Source organism: Odontesthes bonariensis, chromosome 3 (genome assembly GCF_027942865.1).
Source record: "Odontesthes bonariensis isolate fOdoBon6 chromosome 3, fOdoBon6.hap1, whole genome shotgun sequence".
NCBI classification, from domain to species: Eukaryota; Metazoa; Chordata; class Actinopteri; order Atheriniformes; family Atherinopsidae; genus Odontesthes; species Odontesthes bonariensis.
Genome location: NC_134508.1, coordinates 29,040,518 through 29,063,606, shown reverse-complemented (window position 1 = coordinate 29,063,606; position 23,089 = coordinate 29,040,518). Strand labels below are relative to the sequence as shown.

The 23,089-nt window shown below is 40.4% G+C and overlaps 1 protein-coding gene across 14 annotated transcripts in view; it reads right to left on the bottom strand.

Annotated features, from left to right (window-relative positions):
* Positions 1-17,608: 17,608 nt before the first annotated feature.
* The window catches only part of r3hdm2 (R3H domain containing 2), a 60,436-nt gene continuing 54,955 nt past the window's right edge, over positions 17,609-23,089 (bottom strand). For all 14 annotated transcript variants that reach the window (XM_075461461.1, XM_075461471.1, XM_075461467.1 and 11 more), the window contains 5 exons: positions 21,918-22,087; positions 21,554-21,698; positions 20,320-20,414; positions 19,584-19,668; positions 17,609-19,212 (listed from right to left, as the gene is read on the bottom strand). In XM_075461461.1, coding sequence (XP_075317576.1) covers positions 18,815-19,212; positions 19,584-19,668; positions 20,320-20,414; positions 21,554-21,698; positions 21,918-22,087 — 893 coding nt within the window. In that variant the 3' untranslated portion in view covers positions 17,609-18,814. The remainder of the gene's footprint in view (positions 19,213-19,583; positions 19,669-20,319; positions 20,415-21,553; positions 21,699-21,917; positions 22,088-23,089) is intronic.

Genomic DNA, 23,089 nt, shown 5'->3' with positions numbered 1-23,089 from the left:
TCACAAGTCTTTGCTCAAAGTGGGTTGCAGCTGTAACCAGTAAAACCACATCTGTTCTGCAAACACAGACTACACAGACTATTTGTTTTTTGATTATAACACATTTGAAGATGTCACCCTGGACTCTAGAATTTTTTGTTCTTTGTAAACACTTAGTTTACTATTATCAAAAATTCATGTATAAATCTATATTTCCAACGGAGGTGCACCATGAGTCTGTGATGCAGTGGGGAGGAATTGGCATTTTGCTGTGTGGGCTTTAACAAAGCATGCTCTACTTTTTCCCCACTCTATTGTTTGAGCTTGTTTCCACTTCAGAGCACGTGCAGCCCCTCAAACGAAAGCAAATGGACTGACTGGGACATGGGAAATGTTCTAACTGAGGGTGTAATAGGTAGTGAGGTTGTGCTGAGAGGGTTAAAGGGAGGGAGAAAAAGACGGAAATAGAGTTGTTTGTGAGTTTATTTTGAGCTCCATTACCCCTATTACAGATGAGTATCTACTTTCCAGCCTCCTCTAAATGCTGTGGATGCAGGTGGCCCACTGGGGAAAGCACCTATCAATCTCTCCCTGGCCATCTACCTATCTGTCTGCCCATTTATTCATCAGCTCATCTGATGACAATCCACCCAGTCCGTTCCACTCTTCCTCTTTCTCTCCTCTATCTTTCAGATAATCAGTCCATCAACAGATCCATCTGTGCACCCATCCAGCAATTCATCTACCCATCCATTTATCTCCCCATCATTCATCCATTTGTCTATCATCCATCCATCTGTCCATCCATCACACAGGCTTGCTTCCATCTGTTTCCAGCAGAGCCATCAAGACTGCACCTCAGTTGTTTAAAGTGCCTCACATGAATACAACAGGCTGTAATTTTAGACCTCCAAACAGAAAAATGCAAAACAGACAAGCTTTTCGATCAATAGTCGGGGAAGCTGCAATCGCTCATGTGACTCAATAGTCCTGGGAAAATGCAAAAAAATAATTAAAAACACTTGTAGTAAATAATGAACAGGGGTTTGAAGGAGTGGCTGATGGAGTTGATTACCAAGAGGGATGGATCCTGTAATTGAAATGGATTGGTGTTCACAGATTGCTCTCGTGCCGCGGATAGAAAGAAAGTCCTTGTATAAAACCATCCAGATGTAGAATTTTTCCAAATCATAGAAACAGTTTGAGGCTTGGAGCTATGTCCTTTAATGATCAAATAATCAGTTAGATTATTTGGAGTTTTGATTGATCGCAGTGTGCCAATTACTTCACCAGGCCAGTAAATAAAAAATGAGTACAAACACATCTACTACACAGGCAGCTTTACCAGTGAATGGAAAATTTTTTTTGATAACCTGTTGTCATAGTTATCATGATAAAGTAAGCATGAACAAGTTAGTGAGCAACAGGTTAGTTTGCTGGTCATGAATACAAAAAACCTGAGGAAACAGCTCCCAGCAGATTGTCATGAAAATGCTAGAAAAAAGGGACTTAGTAACAAATAATGGTTGCAAGTTTAATGCCCATTTTAAATGTTTTGAGTATTTTCCACAGTATCGATATTTGTCACTTATAAAATATTAAGTAAATTCCAGTTCCAATTTCCAGTTGTATTTATTGTCTGAAGACAAAGATTTCCTTTTTTGTTTTTTCATCACCGTCCGTCTGTTTCCTCCCTTGGGTAGCGTAGGGGGAAAAGGGAGAAATACAATTTCTAGAGGACATGTGGAGACAGTTAAGGCAGTTCACCTTTTATTTATTGTTTTCTTTTGAAACAGTCATTTAAAGCAGAAAGGCACCATCAGGAGAGCCAAGACCAACACAACAAAGAAAACACATCTAACTGTAAATTAAAGGTATTAACCTAACCACAAAATAAATGAAAATGTACAAATCTACAAATGCACTCATTTATTTAAAAAAACAAGAGAAAATAGATAGCAAGCAACTAAAATGGCAGCTCTCCCCTACAAAGCCAATCTGAGCAAAAAATCATTTAAAAAAAGGAAAATGCTTAAACTTAAGCAAGCATTTACATACAGTTACTGGAGCAGTAGGCAGGGGAGGAGTTTGTGAAGAGCTACAGCCAATGGGAGAGCAAGAGACGAGGTTTAGGGGACAATACAGGGTGAAACCCGAAGGGGGAAATTAAAAACTTACAACAAAAATGACAGACAGTGTGGCGAAGAAACCACGATCTACTCAGGATACTGTGTAGAATTTAAAAATAAAATGTTTGAACGGTAAAACCATTCACACCGCTTTGATGTTTAAAGCATGAGACAGGCTCAAGAGAGGAAGGCATGGAGAAAAAGTGACAGTTTCTGAGCTGAGCAACACAGCCTGAATCAGCAGGAGCTTGAATCTGTCTGCATTACAGCTGGAACTGCTCGATAAAGATCACTCGGATAAGTTGAGGGTTAAATCTGGCAAAAAGTCTGTGACCCCCGACCAGAAATCCCTTGTGTGGTGTGAACTCACAATGATTTGATCACACTCCTGATCACATAAGAAGCACACCGCCTTGTCTGGACGATACAATGATCCAGTGACACTTAAAGACTTGCAGCCTAAACTTGGCTTACAGGAGCAACAAGTAAGGCTGTGAACAAACAACTTTTATGTGAAAGAAGTCTGTGTAGCAGGCTAACCAGCTTGCCTGCACCCTCACCAGAAAAATAAGTTGTTTCAAGATGAGAGGAAGGGGAAGTAGCACTGTCCTCTGTGATCCAGTGTCTTGTAAGTCATATAGAATGACAGGAAGTCACAGAATTAATCATTTCACTCCTGACAAGCGATCACTGGGGAACCCCATGGCTCAGAGATGTTTTTGTCCCCTTATCCAACCACCAGGACCGGGTGCTGCTGAGGATTGAAGACCACGTAGCTTATCTAACAGATCATGTTGATTGATTGATTCTTGAGTAGTTTCAACAGTGTCAGTGTCTGTTGGCTTCTTCAACATGATTGAGATACGCTTAGAGACAGTAAGCACAAATGCACACATGAAAAAAGTAGCTTCATTATTTTAAGAACAGTTAATGAAAATCACAGTAACACCTTCTTCTGCAACATGTTTTTACACATTGTACTTCTGACACTCAGAAAATGATCACAGATCGGGAGAATTTTGAGGAGCATAATTAAACAGAATCAGACTGTGTTCGTTTTTTTTTTCCTGGATGATAACTGTTCGTAAATGATGACTTCAGACGTAGTGCACAAGTCCAACAAGCACTGGCTGCATTGTAAAATATCACATCACTTAAGGTTTTTCAGGCAGGGCACAGAGTCGTGGTACATTTACGAGATGGTGCAAATCTGAGGAGTGAACATGACCAAAAGGCTGCTTTTCTGGAGAGGTAACTCACAGAGAGAAGATGCGGAGGTTACACTTCTCCCTATCAAACACAATTTTGTCTTTTCTCCATCTCACAAACTTAACTCTTTCTATGCACAGGTAATATTGTTTAGGTATGATGTATATTTTCTTATTTTGTATGGAATGTCACATGAATGTCTCACACATCTTAACGATGTGCTTTGTATGTAGTAGCACAACAGGTCATTTCTGTTGTGTCCATCTTGTGCCTTATTTAGTGTTTTGGTCTATGAGTAAATTGGTTTATAATAGATATCTAGGGGGGCACTCAGTCAAAGCCAATGCTTTGTCATTTTAAAGAAAACTATTCTGATCAACTTTTCCCTTACTGCACTTCACTTCTCCTCTCTACCATAGTTCATGAAATTTATCGGGGTAGTTTTTGTGTAGTCTTGCTCAAAAAGCAAACTGGGCTTTGAAGAAATATAGATAATGAACTAAATATCCCTCCATGGTTTCTGTGAACCACTCAATAAAGATATGTACGGCATCACCATAATGTAAACAAAAACATAAAATCTGATATTTCCACTTTAGATGATTGACAAATTACTGAGCTCCTCTTGATTTGTCTCATTTTCTCAGTCTCAACAGCTGCAATTGTATGCGAGGGCAAATCTTTCTGAAAATATAGGGAAGAGGAGAGACAAATGTGGAGGGACGAGCTTAGCGGCACATGCCATCCTGACACCCCTTCAGGCCAACCATTAGCAAGCAAGAGGCAATCACCATTTCATCAATGTTCACCACACGGCCTCTCCCCCAATCTTTTTTATTCATGTCTTCTTTGTCTTTAGTTGTTTTTTTCAGCTCTCATTTTCATTCTGTTCTCCTTCTCGGAGCTCATCTCTTTTCTCTGGTTGACTGTGGTAGTGGGCACATCCCCTCATCAACCGCTGTATGCACTGATGAATGCTGATTCGAGAGAAGAATATAAACCCAGTGTGATAGCTTTTGTTTGTATGCATGTCTACAGTACCACAGGTGTGCATCGGTATTTGTGTGATGTGCATGGAGTCACCTCAGGTTGACCTCCTGCGCCCCTACAACAGTGGAGGAGAGTGTGGGGTCCAGTAGCGGTGTTGCTGTGGGATAATGGAGGATGTATCACTGGTTTCTCTCATTAAAGGTCTCGCATAAACACACACACATCTTACAGATCTCTTTCTTCTCACACGTGTGCACACACACACACACACACACACACACACATCCTTTCCCTTCAGCCCTTCTGAGGCTGCACTCACCAGCTTATCGGCTTAAATCAGCTCTGACATTACTGGCTTCACTCAAACACACAATGTCTCAGGGGCACACCACATTATGAAACAATTACACCTTTAATTGACAGTGAATTAATCTAAAGTCAATTTGACCTTGCTTGTCTTACCCTAAGATTGAGAGCTGTGGTAGTCCTGACACCAAGGCAAAGGTCTGATGGTGAGATGCAGGGGGAAGAAGAAGAAGAGGCAGGAAAGGATTGGGGGAAATGATAGACCGTATCTCTACACCAGCAGGAATCACTTACTCTATCTGTCAGGGTAAAGAGATATAGACCGCACGAGTATAGGAGATGTGTTGTGGTCTGTTTGTGTGCCGAACATTACACCTTATCAGACGATTACCAGTTCATTCAGCTGAGTTGTTCACTTAGGTGTTAATTATGCTTCTCATCTGAAAACTCTGCAGAGGCATCCTGGCAACAGTTTGTGTGTGAATGTGTATCTTTTCAGTTAAAAGTTAAGTTACCAGAACACTTTCTTATTTTACTTTGTTTCAGGATCTTGGCTAAGATTTTTGGTTATTACATTTGGACCTCATGCTATAAAGCCCTCCTGCAATGAACAAACACTATCTGCAATATTTGCTTTGTCTGATTTAGAATATACGGTTATACACGACAGCACATTGGTATATTTTTGTATTCCTATTTATAAAGTCTGAGGTACGTTTTCATTATGCATACCTGGCATAGAGAGAAAGCAAGAAAAACTCTGCAAATATTTTAATTTCTGTAAAACTTCAAATATTCTCATCAGGGCTGTGTGATTGTTTAAGTCTACTGTTCTACTGTTTGAATACAAATACAGTAAACTAGTCTTTAAAGGGGTTTTGATGATGTCCGGTTTTAAAAAGGAATAAACTCGTAGGACATTAAAATTGATGAAACCGTACTCAACAGAAACACCAAATAGTTCTGGGTTTTCTGTGCTCCTGGTCACCTGTTTTATAAACTGGATCGTTTTTCAGAGAAGATATATATTCAAAAGCTAATATGAAGACAAATGTTAAGACAATAGCTAATGGTTTTAAGGTTTCAGGTTTAAAGGGCAAAATCTAAGAGAAGAGAATGTCTAGCGGGCTGATTCTCATTTAGGGGAAGCTTAAGAACAGTCATTTGTGCAATGGTGAAAAAAAAAGACAAACACGATTCAATTGTGGGGACAACAAGGTTGTATTGTTGCTGCTAAACATGATGTTTCAGTAAAAAGTGATGAAAGCCCAGAAAAACATCAGTAAAACCAGTTTATAAGTGCCGTTGCTTTTGTGGTTTCCAGCGCGGGCTCATTGCACAATGCAACAATCGGCAGTCGCAAAGTTAGACTCAGAAAAAAACTCCATTTGTGGTGTTCACACGGATACTCTGAGAATGGAGCAGTTTTTTTGTTTGCACTGTTTGCATCTGAATTAGAGTTCAAACACAGAAGAAAAAAGTGTTTTGCGAGACATTCATCTTCATGTAGACAGGGTGTGAAAACTACTTGAAGTACAAATAGAAACCAGGAAGCTTCCAGTGCCTAATAATTTCCCTGGTCTGCAGACTATTTGCAGGTATCTGTTTATATTGAAATTTTAACTATTTAACATTTATTACATCAACAAATCTAATGATGATATTCATCTAATTTCAACAATCATGTTGGTACAAAATGCAAGGGGTAAGCGTTCTTTGAAAGTGTGTTCTGCAAAATGTTAAACATTGAGGGCAAACATAGGACTATGGAATTCAGAGGACTATGCTTGAATTTTTAGGAAAGTTCATCACAATATGTGAAATATTTCATTAGATGTAAATACATGCAGCTGAACCAACCAGACATTTTAGTATAATACTGCATTCAATCCACATACCGTTGAGCAATTCAACATCCACAAGGGCAAGAGGAATTGTTTATTCTGCCTCACCCAGCTTTTTATCATCATAGCTGTCATATTAAAAGTTCAACTTATTGCCATGCAACCCAACGGCAGTCAACACTCATCAAAACAATATCAGAGCTGACCTCAACAAGAAGACCCCCATTTTCATTTCGACCCGTTTCTTCACAAATGCCCACACTTTTTCTCTATCAAAATCTATGGTGTGCAGGATAAATTTGTCTCCACTTTGTGTTGCTTTGACAAGACAGAGCTCCGACTTCATGGCCGACTGAATTTGTGTGATTAAAGAGATGACAAGCAAAACCATCTGCTTGTCACATCCATCTATCATCACCCAGCATTCGCCATCAGCCGCACATCACTCAAAAACAACAGCCAGTCGTAGAGGAGGGGGGCATACGCCATGATGCCACAGAGTGTGAGTGAAAGAGCTGGATTGACCCGGAGGTTTAAGACTGAGAGTTGGAGGGTGTGAGTGAAAGTAAATGAGGGGAAGAGGGTGAAAAGACTACACAAGGGTGATGGAGGAAAAGGGGTGACAGATGGATATTTTCGGTAGTTTTGTGCTGCCCATCTCTGTGCCAACCTGTTGATGCTTCCCTGCATGATGTTTCCACAGATCCCGAACACAAAATCCCTCTAACTCCCACAAGCAAATGATCACATCTCACCACACTGACACTTGCTCTACATATCCTTTTTTTCTCTTCCCTTCTCACACTGGTTCATTACACCAGACACGGGCTCTGTGGTTCAGTTTGAGTTAATACCACAAATATGGTCTCACTAGTTGTCACTAATTGTTACGCCTCTTTCAGTTGTGGTTTGATTTGATATGTATAAAGATACAAGAGGTAAGATGCGATTCAGGAAATATTCATTTCTAATCATATTTGATTCGGCTCAATTCAATTCGATGCAGGCTGACACAGTTCTTAACTTTTTTTTAACATATCTATTCATTTTTTCTATTCATCCTCTATGATTGTGGCACATAATGATTAAATGACTGAAAAAAATGTAATAAAAGACCAGGGAATCACAGATGTTTTTGTTAATTTGTATTAGAGAAAAAGCACATGCGATAGCTCATTTCACTTCATTCTTCAGTTTGATATTTGAGTCTGGCACACAATTGCTGATGAGATTTTACCACTGCTCCAATATATGTACAGCATTATGTCAAAAAAGCAGCAACTAACCATGCTATAAGATGGCAAACCATCCATCCATCCATTTTCTATACCCACTTAATCTAACTCAGGGTCACAGGGGGGCTGGAGTCTATCCCAGCTGTCATTGGGCGAGAGGCAGGGTACATCCTGGACAGGTTACCAGTCCATCACGGGGCCACACAGAGACAAACAACCATCCATGCTCACACTTACTCCTAGGGACAATTTAGAGCTATCAATTAACCTGACGTACGTGTTTTTAGGCGGTGGGAGGAAGCCGGAGTACCAGGAGAGAACCCACGCATACACGGGGAGAACATGCGAACTCCACACAGAAAGGTCCAGCTGGGATTCGAACCAGGAACTCTCTTGCTGTGAAGTGATGGTGCTCACCACCGTGCAGAAACATTTAGCAATAAATCATGCCACTGATCCTGTATTTACCCTTCACCACACTGAGTGGTGGCTAAGTCGTGGTTTGAAAAATCCCCTCTTTCTCTTGTGCTTTTGTTGTCGCTCCAGAGATTCACCGTGTCTCACGTGGTCTCACCAGATGAGAGTTCAGATCTTTTGTTCTCCCATTGTACTTAATCAATGCGTGACAGACATTTGTCTAATGTTCCTTTCTTTTTAAAAAATCTAAATTATTTCCTAACTTCAAATCACATGTTGCAATGTAACTTGCGTTCATGTTGGTGGCCAGACATGCTGTATTTGCATTTACTTTGGGTACTTTGGGTCACTGTTTTGCCCCTTGCAAATGGTGGCGCAGGCCGAGATTGATGTGACAATAGTTGCAGCTCTGGGCACTTCTGAGTCCTTTTAGCTGTCGTGCACCTCTTGATTATTGTTACCTGGCATGCGTTGTCTGAGTAGCATATTTGGAAGAGCCGCAGGGAAAATCTTACAAGAAGGTCACGTCTTTATAGGCATCTGTACGACAAAATGTTACAAAACATCCCAAAACAGCTTAAAAGTAAAACCAGGTTAAAAATTTTGTACTTGCGCTTGTGCTTATACACGTATTGTATTTCCTGTACAACTTCTATTTTAACCTATTCTTGTGGTGTCGGGAGAGTTTTACTCTGGAGAGAAGAGTGAGCAGAAACCAAACATTCAGCCCTGATGCGTCACTCAGGTGGCAAGCTGGCATGATTTTAATGCTAGATTCCTCCAATTTGTTGCCAAACCAAACATCATTTACTTCCCTCAAAAAGTCATGAGGGCATACAATAAGTAGAATGCAAACAACCATTTTAAAGGTAAGCAACTTACTCTTTAGTCTTTGGTCTGAAATAAAGGACTGCATTGGGAGTGGAATCCCCCAGGGCGAAGAGGATTCAGTACAAATCTTTTAGGAGTGGGCGGTTTTAACGTTGCCAAAGGGAAGAGAAGTAAAAAAAAATAGGCTTCAAGTCCTGGTGTGACTGAAATACATCTCCAGTGAGGAAGCAAAGCTTGATGAGTTCAAATCTGGGCAATTTTCTCACAATGTAGCTAAATGTTTAAGATATTAAATGGAAGACAGCCCAAAAACATTGCACAAAGTCAATGCTACTCTTGTGTGAATAGTCAGAATGTGCTTGAAGTGGGTGGAGTCAGAAATCCAGAGGGAGCAGGCAGGAACAGGATTACGGAAAACAGTTCTGCTTAAGGGTTTAGTCTAAAGTGATTAAGGAATGTAAATTCAGAATTTGAATGGTTCATTGCAGTTCAAAGGTTCTCCATTTTTTAACAGATGTTTAAACTTCAATCAAAAAGTGATGCTGTAGCGTGCAATAATCTTCTCTAAATGAAGAAAAATAACATACAAAGAGCCATAATATGCCTGATTAAGACATTATGAATAAAGGTTAGGCAAAACTTTCAAACATTTTTCAGCTTTTTCAGTTACTTCTTTCTTTCGTCTCTTCTTTGCTCACCTTTCACCTCAACAATGTCCTCACATTGTCAGATTAAAACATAGTCAGCAAAGGGACCTTTGGGAGTTTGTGGGAAAACCAGTCCTCATCTTTCATCTCCCCCATCCTGACTGTGTCCCCCCTCATCCCCCTCCTCCTTTTCTCTTCCTCATTCCTTTCTCTCTTTCCCTCAGCAACTTTCTCTCCATCTTTTTCTCCCTCCCACCAACTATCTCCAGGATTATCGATTTAGCCAAGGCTGTGATTGAGTCTCACTGGGTGTAATGTGGGCCCTAAGGTGTCTTCTGAATGGAGAGCATCATGAGTTATGGACTAACTATAGTCAGTCTTCCACAACACCTGAATCACACACACATACACACACAAACAGAAATTGCTGTCTCCGACGCAAACCAACTCCTGTGTACAAAAACAAGGACACACACATTGATCACCCAACAGTCAGTGACACAGATCATCTGATCTTCACTGCAGATAGTTTAATTTGGAAAAGGATATTAACTTCACGGTCTCATTTTACAACCTCTTGTACTATCACATGTGTTCATTTGCATTCGGGGAGATCGCCTTCATCCAATGATTCAACAGAGGAAGGAAGATGTGTCAGCGCTGAACTATCCAACCATCTTAGGAAAATATGCTCTCAGTCATCAGTGTACATTTACATTTCTCTTGAAGGCAACAGACACTAACTTTTCCATGTTTACTGTTGATCTCCAGTGTGAAAAATACAGTGGTGTCAACTAATTCACTAACCCCAAATTTACTCCAGAACAGGGCTGAAGTGTAATTTTAAGCTACCTTTACTTATTTTATTGTCCATTTGATGCTATTTATATTGTACAAAAACATAAATATATTGATAAAAATTGTACATTTTTCTCCACAACATAGAGTAATTCTAGTCATGACCACTCACAACAGATCAAGTAAACAAGTAAGCGCCTCTCTGGTCCTACTGCAGTTTGCTTATCGCCCTGGGATTGAAATTGAAGACGTCTTCAGCTACCAAGCCCACTCTCTGCACAAACCAGGCAGCTATGTGAGGATCGTGTTGTTTTATTTCTCTAATGCATTTTAAATGATTTAGTTTACACTCTTTATGTGTTGTAGCTTCAGAAAATACAGGTGGGTGCTGCCCCAACATCCTGGATTATTAACTACTTCACAGGAAAACAAACAGCAAAAGGGTTGTGTGTCTGAAACTGCATTGTGTGGGAACAATCTCCACATCTTGAACGTAAACAGGACAAAAGAGATTATTGTAAATTTACAAGAAGTAATAATAAGCGGGACACTGTTTCCATCCAAGGGACAAAAAGTGGAGGTGGTGGAGAACTACAGATGCCTGGGTGTTCACCTGGACAGAAGACCAGGCTAGAAGTGCAACAATGAGACTGTCTGCAAGGAGGGACACAAATTAGCTTTCAGTATCATAGAACCTTTATATGCAGCAGTCCAGTATTTGCTGTAATGTACCACAGAAACTACATTAAAAGTATGTAGTTACACAGTGACAAAGCATAAAAGGAAAATATTGCAGGGCAACAAAATTGTCACACAGATTTATGTAAGAACAGTGAACAAGAACCACATAAACTGCCATACAGGTTGTACAGTACCTGCTGTAAAGCACAGTCGCACTATGCAAACTAATAGATTATTTATTTCATTATTACCGAAAATGATCAAATAAAACAGTTTTATTTAATCTTAACACAAATAAAGCTTGGTCAAAGATCTTTGTAGAATCATGTAAAACTCGTGTTAAAAAAGCTACTTAAATAGTGACAAATGAAAATAGGTTTTACTGGTATAGATATCAGATGCAGGGGTCCCTGCAAAAACAAAGTTCAAACGAGTTATTTTTTAAAATATTATGGATGTTAGTACAATTATGAACCATCTGCTCTTGGTCCTGTGAATTTAATAGCTTTCCCCTGAAATAGCAAGATTAATTTCAGAGGTCGACTTCTCTTTTAATTATTTTTTGGGGCTTTTTATGCCTTTATTATATAGGACAGTGTAGAGAGAGAGGAAGCAGGGGGCAGAGAGAGGGGGAATAACACACAGCAAAGGGCTGTCCGATGTGGGATTTGAACCGGGGCCAGCTGAAGCGAGGACTATAGCCTATGTACATGGGGCGTCTGCTGTACACACTACGTCACAGACCGCCCCGCAGGTCGACTTCGTTCTCAACATAATGTACCAAACTTATAGGGACACCACATATATTACTGATGATAGTTAGGGACCTTGCAAGAGTTCTGCATAAATTATCAAATGGCATTTGTTTCAGCGCAAGTTGGTCATCGTAGTTTACTGCTGCTGCCAAGCGTATGTGCACTTTTATTCATGCATTAACACCGTACACTCACACACATGTATACGCACCTCCTTTCAAGCAACGTACCTGCCCCAAAAGCAAGATGCTCATTGCAATTCTTGAATCCTATTAGGATTGGCCCCAGAGTCGGCCCCTGCTTAGCAAATAAATAATGGTAATGATGATGATCCCTCATCTTGTCACTGGGGCTCTCCCCAGGGGCCCGGCAGTGCAGGTGGAGGGAGCCGCTCCTGGCCTAATTGGTTCTAACCCTGCAGCCTTCTCTCCAGCCTCCTGTCCCACGCTGCCTCCCTCCCCCTCTGTGAGCTTCAGGACTCACACTGTAAACTTGTCTTTCACTTCATGTGTGTGGGTGTCATCACTATCATTAATTCATAATTGCACAAGCATGAAATCACATGTATAAGCCAGCACTTGTGCATTTATGTTCTTTGTTGCCTCTCCTCACATATATAGATGGACAGGAGGGAAAACATACACACTTTAATGCATAACAGGCTGCCAGTATCTTGCCACCCTGTTCCCCTGCGGAGTCTGTTTGGCAGCTAGTTTCATATAAACACCTTGAACTGATTCATGGTGCCAGACAGAAAACCGTTTCTACATCTATAACTGAGTGTCTGGTCCATAACTGTGACCCTTGCCCCGCTCTGAGCCCATCTCCAACCACCATCTACCTCATTATATTCCCAAAAAAAACACCATTTCGTATCTCACAAGATTACAAAGTCATTTTAAATGTATGAGAAATAGAGATTACTGATCATACAAATCAGATTAGGTAATTGAATTTTGTCGCCTCAATGAAAAATGGAAGGGAATAAAAGGTGTTATTCTGAAACATTTATTAAAAGAATCATGTCAGGGTTTTAATCTAATGCTTCAGAGGTTTTGACAGGAATTATGAGATACAAATTCAAAACAGAGACCCACAGACAACATGAGAGTAAAAAAAAAAAGAAGAAGCTTTCTAAAAATAAATCAGACTGCAATCTAGTGAAAGGCCTTAAATGATGCTTTGATGTCTGTAGAATGACGCAGCATTAGCATTGGCCCGTTGAAGACACTGTGTGAAATATTTCCCTAAAAATCAATACCTCTCTGCTACGGTAGGCAAAGAGGATCTCTAATATTGCTTTATGTTATTATTTTTCCTCACACTTTGCCACATTTGTCAGTGGCTGGCAGAGGAAAGATGGATTTTCTCTTCGAATAGATGTTAAATGTGATTCTAAAAGCGGTGGTTCAATGAGATGATGCAGAGCCTGCATCCTTAAAAAGTGATGCGTCACTTTCTGCACACTCATAGGTGCAGTTTGACACCTCATAAAGTTATATTACTTTTTAACACTATAGATATTTTTCTAACATTACATTGCAAACGATACACCTCACACTTAAGGAGACTTTTGTTATTTGTGGACTGTAGCCTAAAGCTGAGTCAGATCATACAAATGAAGCTGGAGAGGTTTGTTAGATATTAACTTTAATTACAAACGATTAACTCTGATGTCATTCAAGTAAATGTTTGAAACTGATTGTAAAAACAGAAAATGATTTTAATAATATAGAAATATAGGGCTTATTTAGATTTTTAAAGACCAACTCCCTGCTGCAGCTCTGCAATAATACTACAAACCATAGCTTTATTAACAAAGGAAGCAGATAAGATGGCATATTTGTTCCCTATCTAAATCCTTTCTTAACAACTTTATTAACAATGAATACACACTGGCTCCCTGTGGTTGGTTTGGCTGAATAAGTGAGATATTTTTTTTTCTCTTGATGGTACAACAGAGACCTCTGTTGGGTAAGATTGTCATTGCAAGGTAACAGTGTCAATTCTGTGTACAGTTTAAATGTTTGTTGGTTTTACCCATTTTGCTCCCCTACCATTCATGATCTATGTTGCGTGTACAATTTTTATTCACACATACATGTTTGAAAGGTGTGAGATGCTCACATTGTATGTACCATAATACTATTACTATTACTACTAAAATAATAATATTTTATTAACAGTAAAAAGCTAAAACATTTGCCAAAACAAATTTTTAGCAAAGCTCAGTTTCACCCCGCCCCCCTCCCTTTCTTCATTAAAAAATAAAGAAATAAATGACACACGCACGCACATATATACTGTATATGTGTATATACATATATTATAAATCATCCACCCACACAAATCCCCAAACATTTTGGCAGGCCTCCTCCATGCTGCCTGTCTGCAATTGCAGGGTCAGGGGGTTGGAGATGACAACGCACCAGCTGTGTTATCTTCCACACAGTGAAACGGTCCACAGTGGCATGAAGCACAAGCCGTTTCCCAGGAGGAAGTGACCCGTGTCTGAAGGGTGCACTCTTATCCAATCAGAGGACTGCTGAAGCCTGGCAATGCTACCTGCGCAGGCCATACTGCTCCTTTCCTCTGACAGGCAACAGAGGAGAGAGGAGGCGTGACCGGGCAACTTATCATCTGCATCTGGATGTTGCCGTTCAGCCTGGAAGGGAGAGAAAACTGGGAAAAAAAGGGAGAAAACTGGAGGGGGGGGGGGTATTTAACAGCGATAAAAATAAATCAAAATCAACACGAGTCTGTCTGTTGGTCTGCTGAAATAAGTAGTCACATCTGGAAAGTCTCTTCGGACATTTAAATGCCAGTCCCTGCATTCCTGACCCCGAGAGGTCCCTTAACATAGCAGAGCATCCCCGCAGTGTTCTCTGGCTGATTACACTGCACTCAGAGTAGCTACAGAAAATAGCTCTGCAGCCTTTTGAAGTTGTAGAAATATGTCTCAGATGAATCTCAGTCCCTCAACTTAAAGAAGTAGAAGCATTCTTATTTTTGTTAATAATGATGCAGATGAAGTGATAACAATTTATGCACCTTTTTCACAGATCCCCCCCCTTTCCTCCATCCTTTACTTGGAAGAAGTGAAATATTGTTCATCATAAAAATCCCCACACTGGTGATACAAGAGTAACAGATTCTCTGCCACCTTTGGATGCATTTCCCATTTTGACCTTTGGACTTCTAACCTATACTCATGTATGACGTACATGCTTGCATCTTACACTTCACTATTTTTGTTGGACTGTAAAGTGATGTTGGACAAATAAGAACAAGAATGTCAACAAGCAGAAGGTTTTAAAAAAAAAAACCTCTTGCTGCAGGTCAGCAGTGGGAAAGCTGAGCTTCCATCCAGTTCCATCCTTCAAGTTAATCTCCTTATCCTTCTTCTACGCAGTTTGATGACACAACAAAGCTGTGAGAATGTATTAAAAGGTTAAAAGCAAAGGACTTGCCACAGGTTAGCCTTTCAGACACAGAGAGACAGCACTTGTGTGTCTTTGTGTATGTGAACTTGGTCTTTCTGTGTGATTTAGCTCATATCTCTTGTTCGTACAACCATTTCTGCTGCTCACACGCGGATAATGTTCTGAACAGATATAACACCTGATCTTACCCTGATCTTCCACAGGTGCATAACAAGCTTTAATAGTGAGCAACCACAGCTCAAAGGTCTAATTTAGATGACTTAAATTGCTCAGTTTAAACACAGCCATATTGTCCAGTGTGGCTTTGAAGCCTGAGAGACTGATATAAACAGCTGGACAGATGATTAAAAGGTCACTGGTTATTGTGGAAAATATCCATCCATTAGCTGCACATGTGGTCAGTATGCATGTTTTTGGACTTGGGTGGCAGCAGGGAGAAAACGTAAACCCCACAGAGAGAGCTTGAGCTGGTCAGCAGGTGCAGACCCAGAAAGTTTGGAATACAGAGGACATATTTAGGCCAGCATTTACAACTAACTGTTTTAAAAGTTTCATGGTTTATACAGAATATCATTTTGGAATCATAAGACAGCCTAGTCTTATGGTGTACATTTGTTTATCAACCACATGAAAAATATTCTGAAGTCCCACCCGGTGGACTTCCTTCCTTTCAGCACACAAAGCTAACATAATTGTCCTGGCTCACAGAAGATCATCACAGGATGGCAAAAGTCCCAGACCTTGATAATAACTGGAATGTAATTAATTGATCAGCCGTCTGGCCTCCTCTGGGTTAGAAAGATCCCAGGAAGACGGAAAAGTTACAAGAGGGCTCAATGAGCATCCAGATCATCTTTCTCTGTGGCACTGAAGCAACAGAGTGAGACAGAAGTGAGCCAACTGACTGAATGAAACCTTTTAGTTGTTTTCTAACAGTTGTTTGCCATCATCACAACTCTCAGCACTCCCATCCGCATCATTACCAGTTTTCACTGACATTATCCTTTCTTCTTCATCTCTGCGTTGTCAGACTTCGTCATTGGTCAGAGCTTTGTCTCCTTTCGTCTCATTCTGTATCGACAGGTTGGCGCCACAAAGAAAAATTGGACAAACTACTGTCGGACTGTTCACGGATTCTAGACACCCAAGTCCTCAATTTAAGGCCGGAGTATGTAGATTCTCTCACAGAATTTTTTTTTTTTGTAGGGCTGTATTTAATCTTAGTCTCTCCACAAACTGTAGCATACAAGTTTTGGTTGCTGACAGGCAATAAATGGGCAGCTGTTAATACTCATTATCAAGTTTCCACATCCACAAATTCATGACTATATTCCCTAATCGCTTTGTGTTGCACAAAGTCTGAATATGCACTGGATATACCAAATGAACACACACAAAACAGCCAGAAACAACCATTAGTTGTCATTAGCTTAAAGCAAACGAATGACAGCTACTGCATGTCTGGGGTTTATCTGCCCACGTGCAAGTCTGCAAGTGAGTAGAAATGAGTTACTAAATTCTGCAGAGACTCACAGATATAAACACACACAGAGGCAGCCATGTATGTTGTTATATTATGCCAGCGTTAGCTCTCCAACAACATAACCACATGCTAACTGTTTCAGGGAATTGAAAACAGCCGTATGTGTGGATTACACACAATTATTAAGAAAAAGGTAACTATTTTCATCCTTGGTTTAGTCGAGTTGAAACTTTTACAGCAGTTCAGTTTGGTTGTTACAGCGTTTGTGTGGGTGCGGACAGCTTTAAGATAACCAGAGAGTTTAGCATTAGTGAAGTTTAGCCAGTTTAAGTACGTTCATAACTGTTCCAGATGCAGTCACAGGATCATCACAGGTTCATCTTCTGTCACCACCATAAGGACGCAGGGATCTTTTGTTCAAACTTGTTGTTTGACTCACCGGTTTCTGACAAGATGCTGTCCCTTGTCCCTTTAAAGCAACTTCATGTGAATCGTCAGTGTGCATGTTAAAAAAGATCACGGAAGCCCTTTTTAATTTGTCCCCCACAAGCCTACTTTAACCAGCACAGCGCCATGAAGAGGATTCTTCAGCTGTGGATCACAGATTAAGGCATAAACAAAAAACAGGCCATTTAACCAGCCTGAAAAACTCCTTCGACAGCTTCAGAAAAAAGGGGTATGTTGACATTTTTAAAGTCAACACTTGCAATGCTTTTGTTATTCCATTTTCAGGCCAAAGAAGAAAATCAACCGGTGTTGATGCTTCACACTGATTGGAGCCTGGTCACAGGCGAGAATGCGGGTGGATTATGACTCTGAGGACGTTTTCATAAATTCAAACAAACCACATGAGACTAAAAATGTTCTGATAGATTTTTCGACTTTTATATTTTTAAAAACAAACAAAAATTAACAGATTAAATAAAATTTACAGTAGACATATGCAATCATTGTGCACTTTAACTACTTCTTCTGATACGTTCTGCACAGCTGTCAACGGAAAACGCAAACACAATGGGGACGTCGGGGTGGAGCTGGGGGATGTGGGACAGTTATGGGACCGAGGAGGGGGCCGAAGAAGTGAGGTAGGAGGAAAATGAGGAGAAGAGGAGCAGGGATGAAGAAGGAAGGAGTAAAGGATAAGGAAGGCCTAAACTTTGTCACTCGGGAATGAAAGAAAAAAAAAAAAAAAAAAAAAAAAAAAAAAAAAAAAAAAAAATCACTGAATATATAGATTTCTTTTATTCCTTACATCACTTATATAAATATATTGAACCCTCAAAAACAAAAAAGAGAAAAGAAAAAGAAATAAAAACTGAGAAAAAAAACTAAAAACAGCGCAATACAGAAACCCACAACAGCAGTAAGGCAAACAGAAAGCGAGAGAGGAGAGAGCAGTGACAGAACGTGAGAGGAGCAGAGGAAGAGAGGAGGCTAGAGAGGGAGGGCCTGAAAAGAGGGAGGGATGGCCTGGGGAGAGCAGAGAGAGTGCGCAACTGTGCGTATGAAAAATTTATAAATATGTAAGATTCAGAGACGCTGGGGGGGTGGAGAGCCGAGAAAGCGCTGGCAGAAAAGGAGGTTGTAGAATGGAGAGGGGGAGGAAGAGAAGGAAAAAGTTTGACTGAGGTCGACTGTCCAGTGTGTTTTTGTTATGTGCTACGTGACCCTGTCGCCTGCGCTTGTGTCTGTCTTCTGGTCTGTGTGTGTGAGTGCGACATTGCATGTGTTTTTGTATGATGGCGGCACACATTCCACGGCAACAGTGAAACACATGCTCACGTGTCTTGTGTGCTCGTCTGCTTTATAAATACAAAACAAAACAGTTAATAAAAACAAACAAAAATCATATTTGCAACCAAACACCAGCCACCTCATGATTCACACCTTCTTCCCTTTTATACATTTGACACATCATTTAATTCAAGTTTTTTTTAGTTTTTTTTTTTTTTTATTATTTGATTTTTATTTGTACACTAAGAGCAGTCCCCCTCAGTCCTCCTTCCTTTCTACCATCCATCGAGTCTCTTTGTCTTTCTTTGTCCTTCCTCCCCCTCTCTCTTCCTCTCACTGAGAACTGGCTCTCTCCAGCACACGCAGGTCATAGTTCTTTTTGGCAGCCCTCAGTTTGAAGAGGCTGGCCCCACTGTTGTTAAGTTTGAAGGAAGCACTTTGGGCAGCCATGGTGCTGGGGAACACGGCCACTACCGTGTAGAGGTGTGCTGGGTCGTTGCCGTCGCACTTCATACCCCCAGCTCCCACGCCGGCACCGGGCCCTGCGGCCGCTCCCGGACCACAGGGCCCTGCTCCAGAACAGGGGCCGCAGCCTCCTCCTCGGCCTCCCTGTGGCTCCTTCAGCCACTGGATCTTGGCACCGCACAGCGACAGCTGGTTGAAGAGCTTCTCAGCCTCTGGACGTGAAATCCCCTCAGGCAGGTCTGTTACCTCGAGGACTCGACTCACCACTGGACAAGAGGAAACAAGTAGTCAAAGAGTCACATGTCAGGCTGGCTTGATTTCTGGAACTGAAGAGTTACAAGCATCTGTGTCCGAAACATGTTGCATGTTTTTTATGGCTTCAACAACAAATGGATGAATTATTAAGAGGAAAATCAATCTTAAAAAAGCAACCCAACGAGCTAACAAATACACAACACTGATGCAGTCTCTACACACTTTATTGACCTCAAACAACACTTTTATCTGAGCAACAGACTTTGCTAAGATGTTTGGATGAGCACAGAATAGTCTCATATTATTATTAACACAACTTTTCTGGCTCTTTAAAAACTTGAAGCATGTTACGTTGAACTATGAGGATGTGTTTCCAACTTACCCACATCAGTGGTGCCGAGATCTGTTGATGCAGATTTGAGTGTTTGTTTTTTCCCTCGTGCTCCGTGCTTTATTACTCCTTGACCCTGAACACAATAACAGATATCATGATGACAATGAAACAATATTATAAGGCTCATACTGCCACGCAGTGACACAAACGAACACTAGGTGGCAGTATGAGCAATCTGTGGAAACATGGCAATTGTGGCAACTGGGAACACAAACATGATCACGCACTGCAGGTTATAGTGAGTATTGGAAAAGGGTGAAGCCTGCCAGACAGAACATTAAGCTCATCACTTCCACTTGCAGCTGTTTTATCTTCAAGTTGCAATTATGTAAATATAGTTGACATTTTATGACTGAAGCAAGTTGTGAATGATCCTCAAAACATATAGATATACTCCTATTGAGTCTCTATGTCTGTCAATGTGGATTTATTATGACATTTCTGTCTTTTTACTTTCAGAAGGATTATTAAAATAATAAAATTTATATTTTTGTCTTGTGAAATTCATAAATGTCCATATTCTTTAGAAATAGTGTCATTGACCAATCTCGTGGTGAGGTGTAATGATGATACACTGTATCAGAATGTTACAGTTGATATGTCGATAGGAGTTTAATCATTGATCAAAACGGATTGATGCACACTGGAAAGTTCCCTTTGATGGCAAAAAAAACAGTTAGTATATTCAGGTTAGGACTTTGTACAATGGTCTGATGTAACTGACCTGATGGGAGCTGTAGGAGGACTGGCCATGCATGAGGGGTGGAGGACACAGGCTGTACTGGAGGGGTTGCCCCAATAGAGAGTAGCGGCCATCACCTAAACAACATCAATCATTGAATACGTTTAAATCAAAAAGATCAACCGGGAATCCTCAGTTGATGGAGACCTGAGATGTAATTTACTTCTGTTTTTTTTTTTTTTTTTTTTTTTTAATAACCAGTAACATTAAATTATATAAATTATTCAAAATTGACTTATTGAAGGTTAATGGAGTGAACAGAGCAGGTAAAAGAAAAACTGCAAAGCACCAAAAACCATAAGTAGAGCTCAAAAGGCCACTGGCAGCTTCCAAACTGTGGGTCTGTTTGTCACTAAAGATATTGTGGCTGTTAAATTTAGGCCACAGAACAGGAATGCGGTAAAGCCGTGTGTTTGGCTGCAGGAGGTTTGACCAGGAGGCACAGTGCCAGTCACGTGGACCTGCTGAGGTGAAGTGACTACACTCTTGATTTGGAGCCAAAAGCCACCTGGCAAGGTTTACAGAGTTGCTATGGAAATAGGTGAAAGAGCATGACACCGGTGAAGCGTTAAAACACACAGATGGGACAGTAGGACATGTTTATTTGCTTCTCACCAACTAGATTTCTGTAGTTTTGGCCGAATGGCAAGCATTGATGAAAACATTTTACTTTGTTAATTGCTAAGATTTAATGTAGTGGAAAGCTAAAAAAAAAAAATGATACAACATCAGTTTCAACTTTAGAGAAAAACTTCTACACAAATGATTCAGATGTGAAATCTGAAGCTATCAAATCTAAAATGTCATCTGTAATATTCAAAGAATACTGCCATTTGTATTTTGTACACAATAAGATACACTGATCATAATCTTTTCATTTAGTCACAGAAATACAGTTTTTTAAGATGAGACTGTCCATCTGATCGTCTTACTATGCAAGATTCAGACCAAATGGCTGAAAGAAGTTGGTGAGAAATCTTAACATCAGAAGTATGAACAGGAACCAACAAAAGTGCACTTCACTCAGGTCAAAGTTCACAGGTGCATGCGTTTGTAGATAGCTGTAATGGCATTACATCTGACAGCACATGGCCTATGTGAACAGGTGCTGCTTGTTTTTAATGATGAAAATACATTTTTACTACAAGATTTTATTCATGAAGTGTTAAATCTGCGGGAAGGGCATGCGCTTCTGTGCTCGAACCTTTACTCGTACCTTGAGCTGGTCCTCCTGGCCGAGAAAACTGGGAAATGAGGGGTAATGGTCCCAGGCCTGGACACACACTGCTGACGCTGCCAGATGGAGACGGGGTGGGAGACTGAGTGGGGGAGGTCAGGGGACTCGTCAACTGAGTGCTGGCCTAGACACACAAGGAAAGAGTTAAAAGGTGGAAAAAGAAAAGTAAAACAATAATCCCAATTTAGTGGATAAGTTTTTTTTTTCCATTTAACATATTTGCTCTAAAGCAACTTTAATAGATCATAAATGTCAGAAACGACCACAAGGGGGCAGAAATTATAATGAAAGATTAAATCCGGACCCCGGATTAAGGAGCTTTAATGTGTGCTTGGGTGTGTACCTGTGGAGTGTTGTCAGGTTTGTAGAGGTCCCCCGGTTTGCTGGGCCTCTGCTCTATGCTGTAATATTTGCAAGGGTTCCACTGGACCAGAGGAGGATTCTGGGAAGGCTGTGGTCCATTTGGTACGCTGAGCTGCATGACCATCACCCCAGGCCCAGGAGGAGGGACTCCTGAGGAGGCAAACAGGAACGCACATGGATAAACATATCATTTATGATCTGCGGACTGAGAAAAGGGCCTGTGACATTCTACCTTTCATTTGCTGTCAAAGAAAATAAATGTGTGATTCAGCACAAAAGGTAGTTTCTTCTGTCTTCATTGAGGGACTCAAAGCACTTTAAAACCCTTTATCTATAAGCCATAACAACATTATACTGTAGTTGTAAGAAAGTCTGTAGGCATCTGTGAGTGGAGGCTGCTGCATAAATACTGCAGATATTGGATGATTATGATATAAAAAATATTTATAATCACCCCACGATCCTGAACAGGATAAAGCTCTGATAGAAAATGAGTGAATGAGTAATATCTTATAATCAGAGTCATCATAAGATGAGATTCTAACTGTTTGCATACCGACTTAAGTAAATCAATCTGTTACATAATTTGCATTTAAAATGTTTAATTTAACTGTTGGATTTTGAGAAGCACGCACTGCAGGTTAAAATGGTCTACAACCGGGAAAGCAGCTGGTTTTCTCTCATTTTAGAAGCTAAATTAAATGCATTAAGACCACTGAACTCAGCACCTTAACATGCATTATGTTGCTTTGGATTTGGCAGGTTATCACACCACCAGAAGGAGTTGGAGCAACCGACTAACTGAAATAACACCTGGCTGACAGCGAGGCTCGATGTTTGTTTCTCAGTGACCTGAAGGCAACCTGTAAAACACACTGTCATGATGACTATTTTCCTGGTTCAAGAATGCCGTCTGATGTGCTTGCAAATAGCTATTAAATTAAAAAGGTTTAGCATTTTTAAATTGTTATATTTGTTGGGAACATTTGCAGTTCCCGTGGAACTTAGTCACTGGACAATCACATCTTTCTTTCAATATACAAACATACACCTGAGCAAACTCCACAGATACAAAGTTTAATGCGTGGACATAACGTGATCATTTTGATCAACATTAGCTTAACTTTTTAAACAGAGCAGCATCAACTTGGG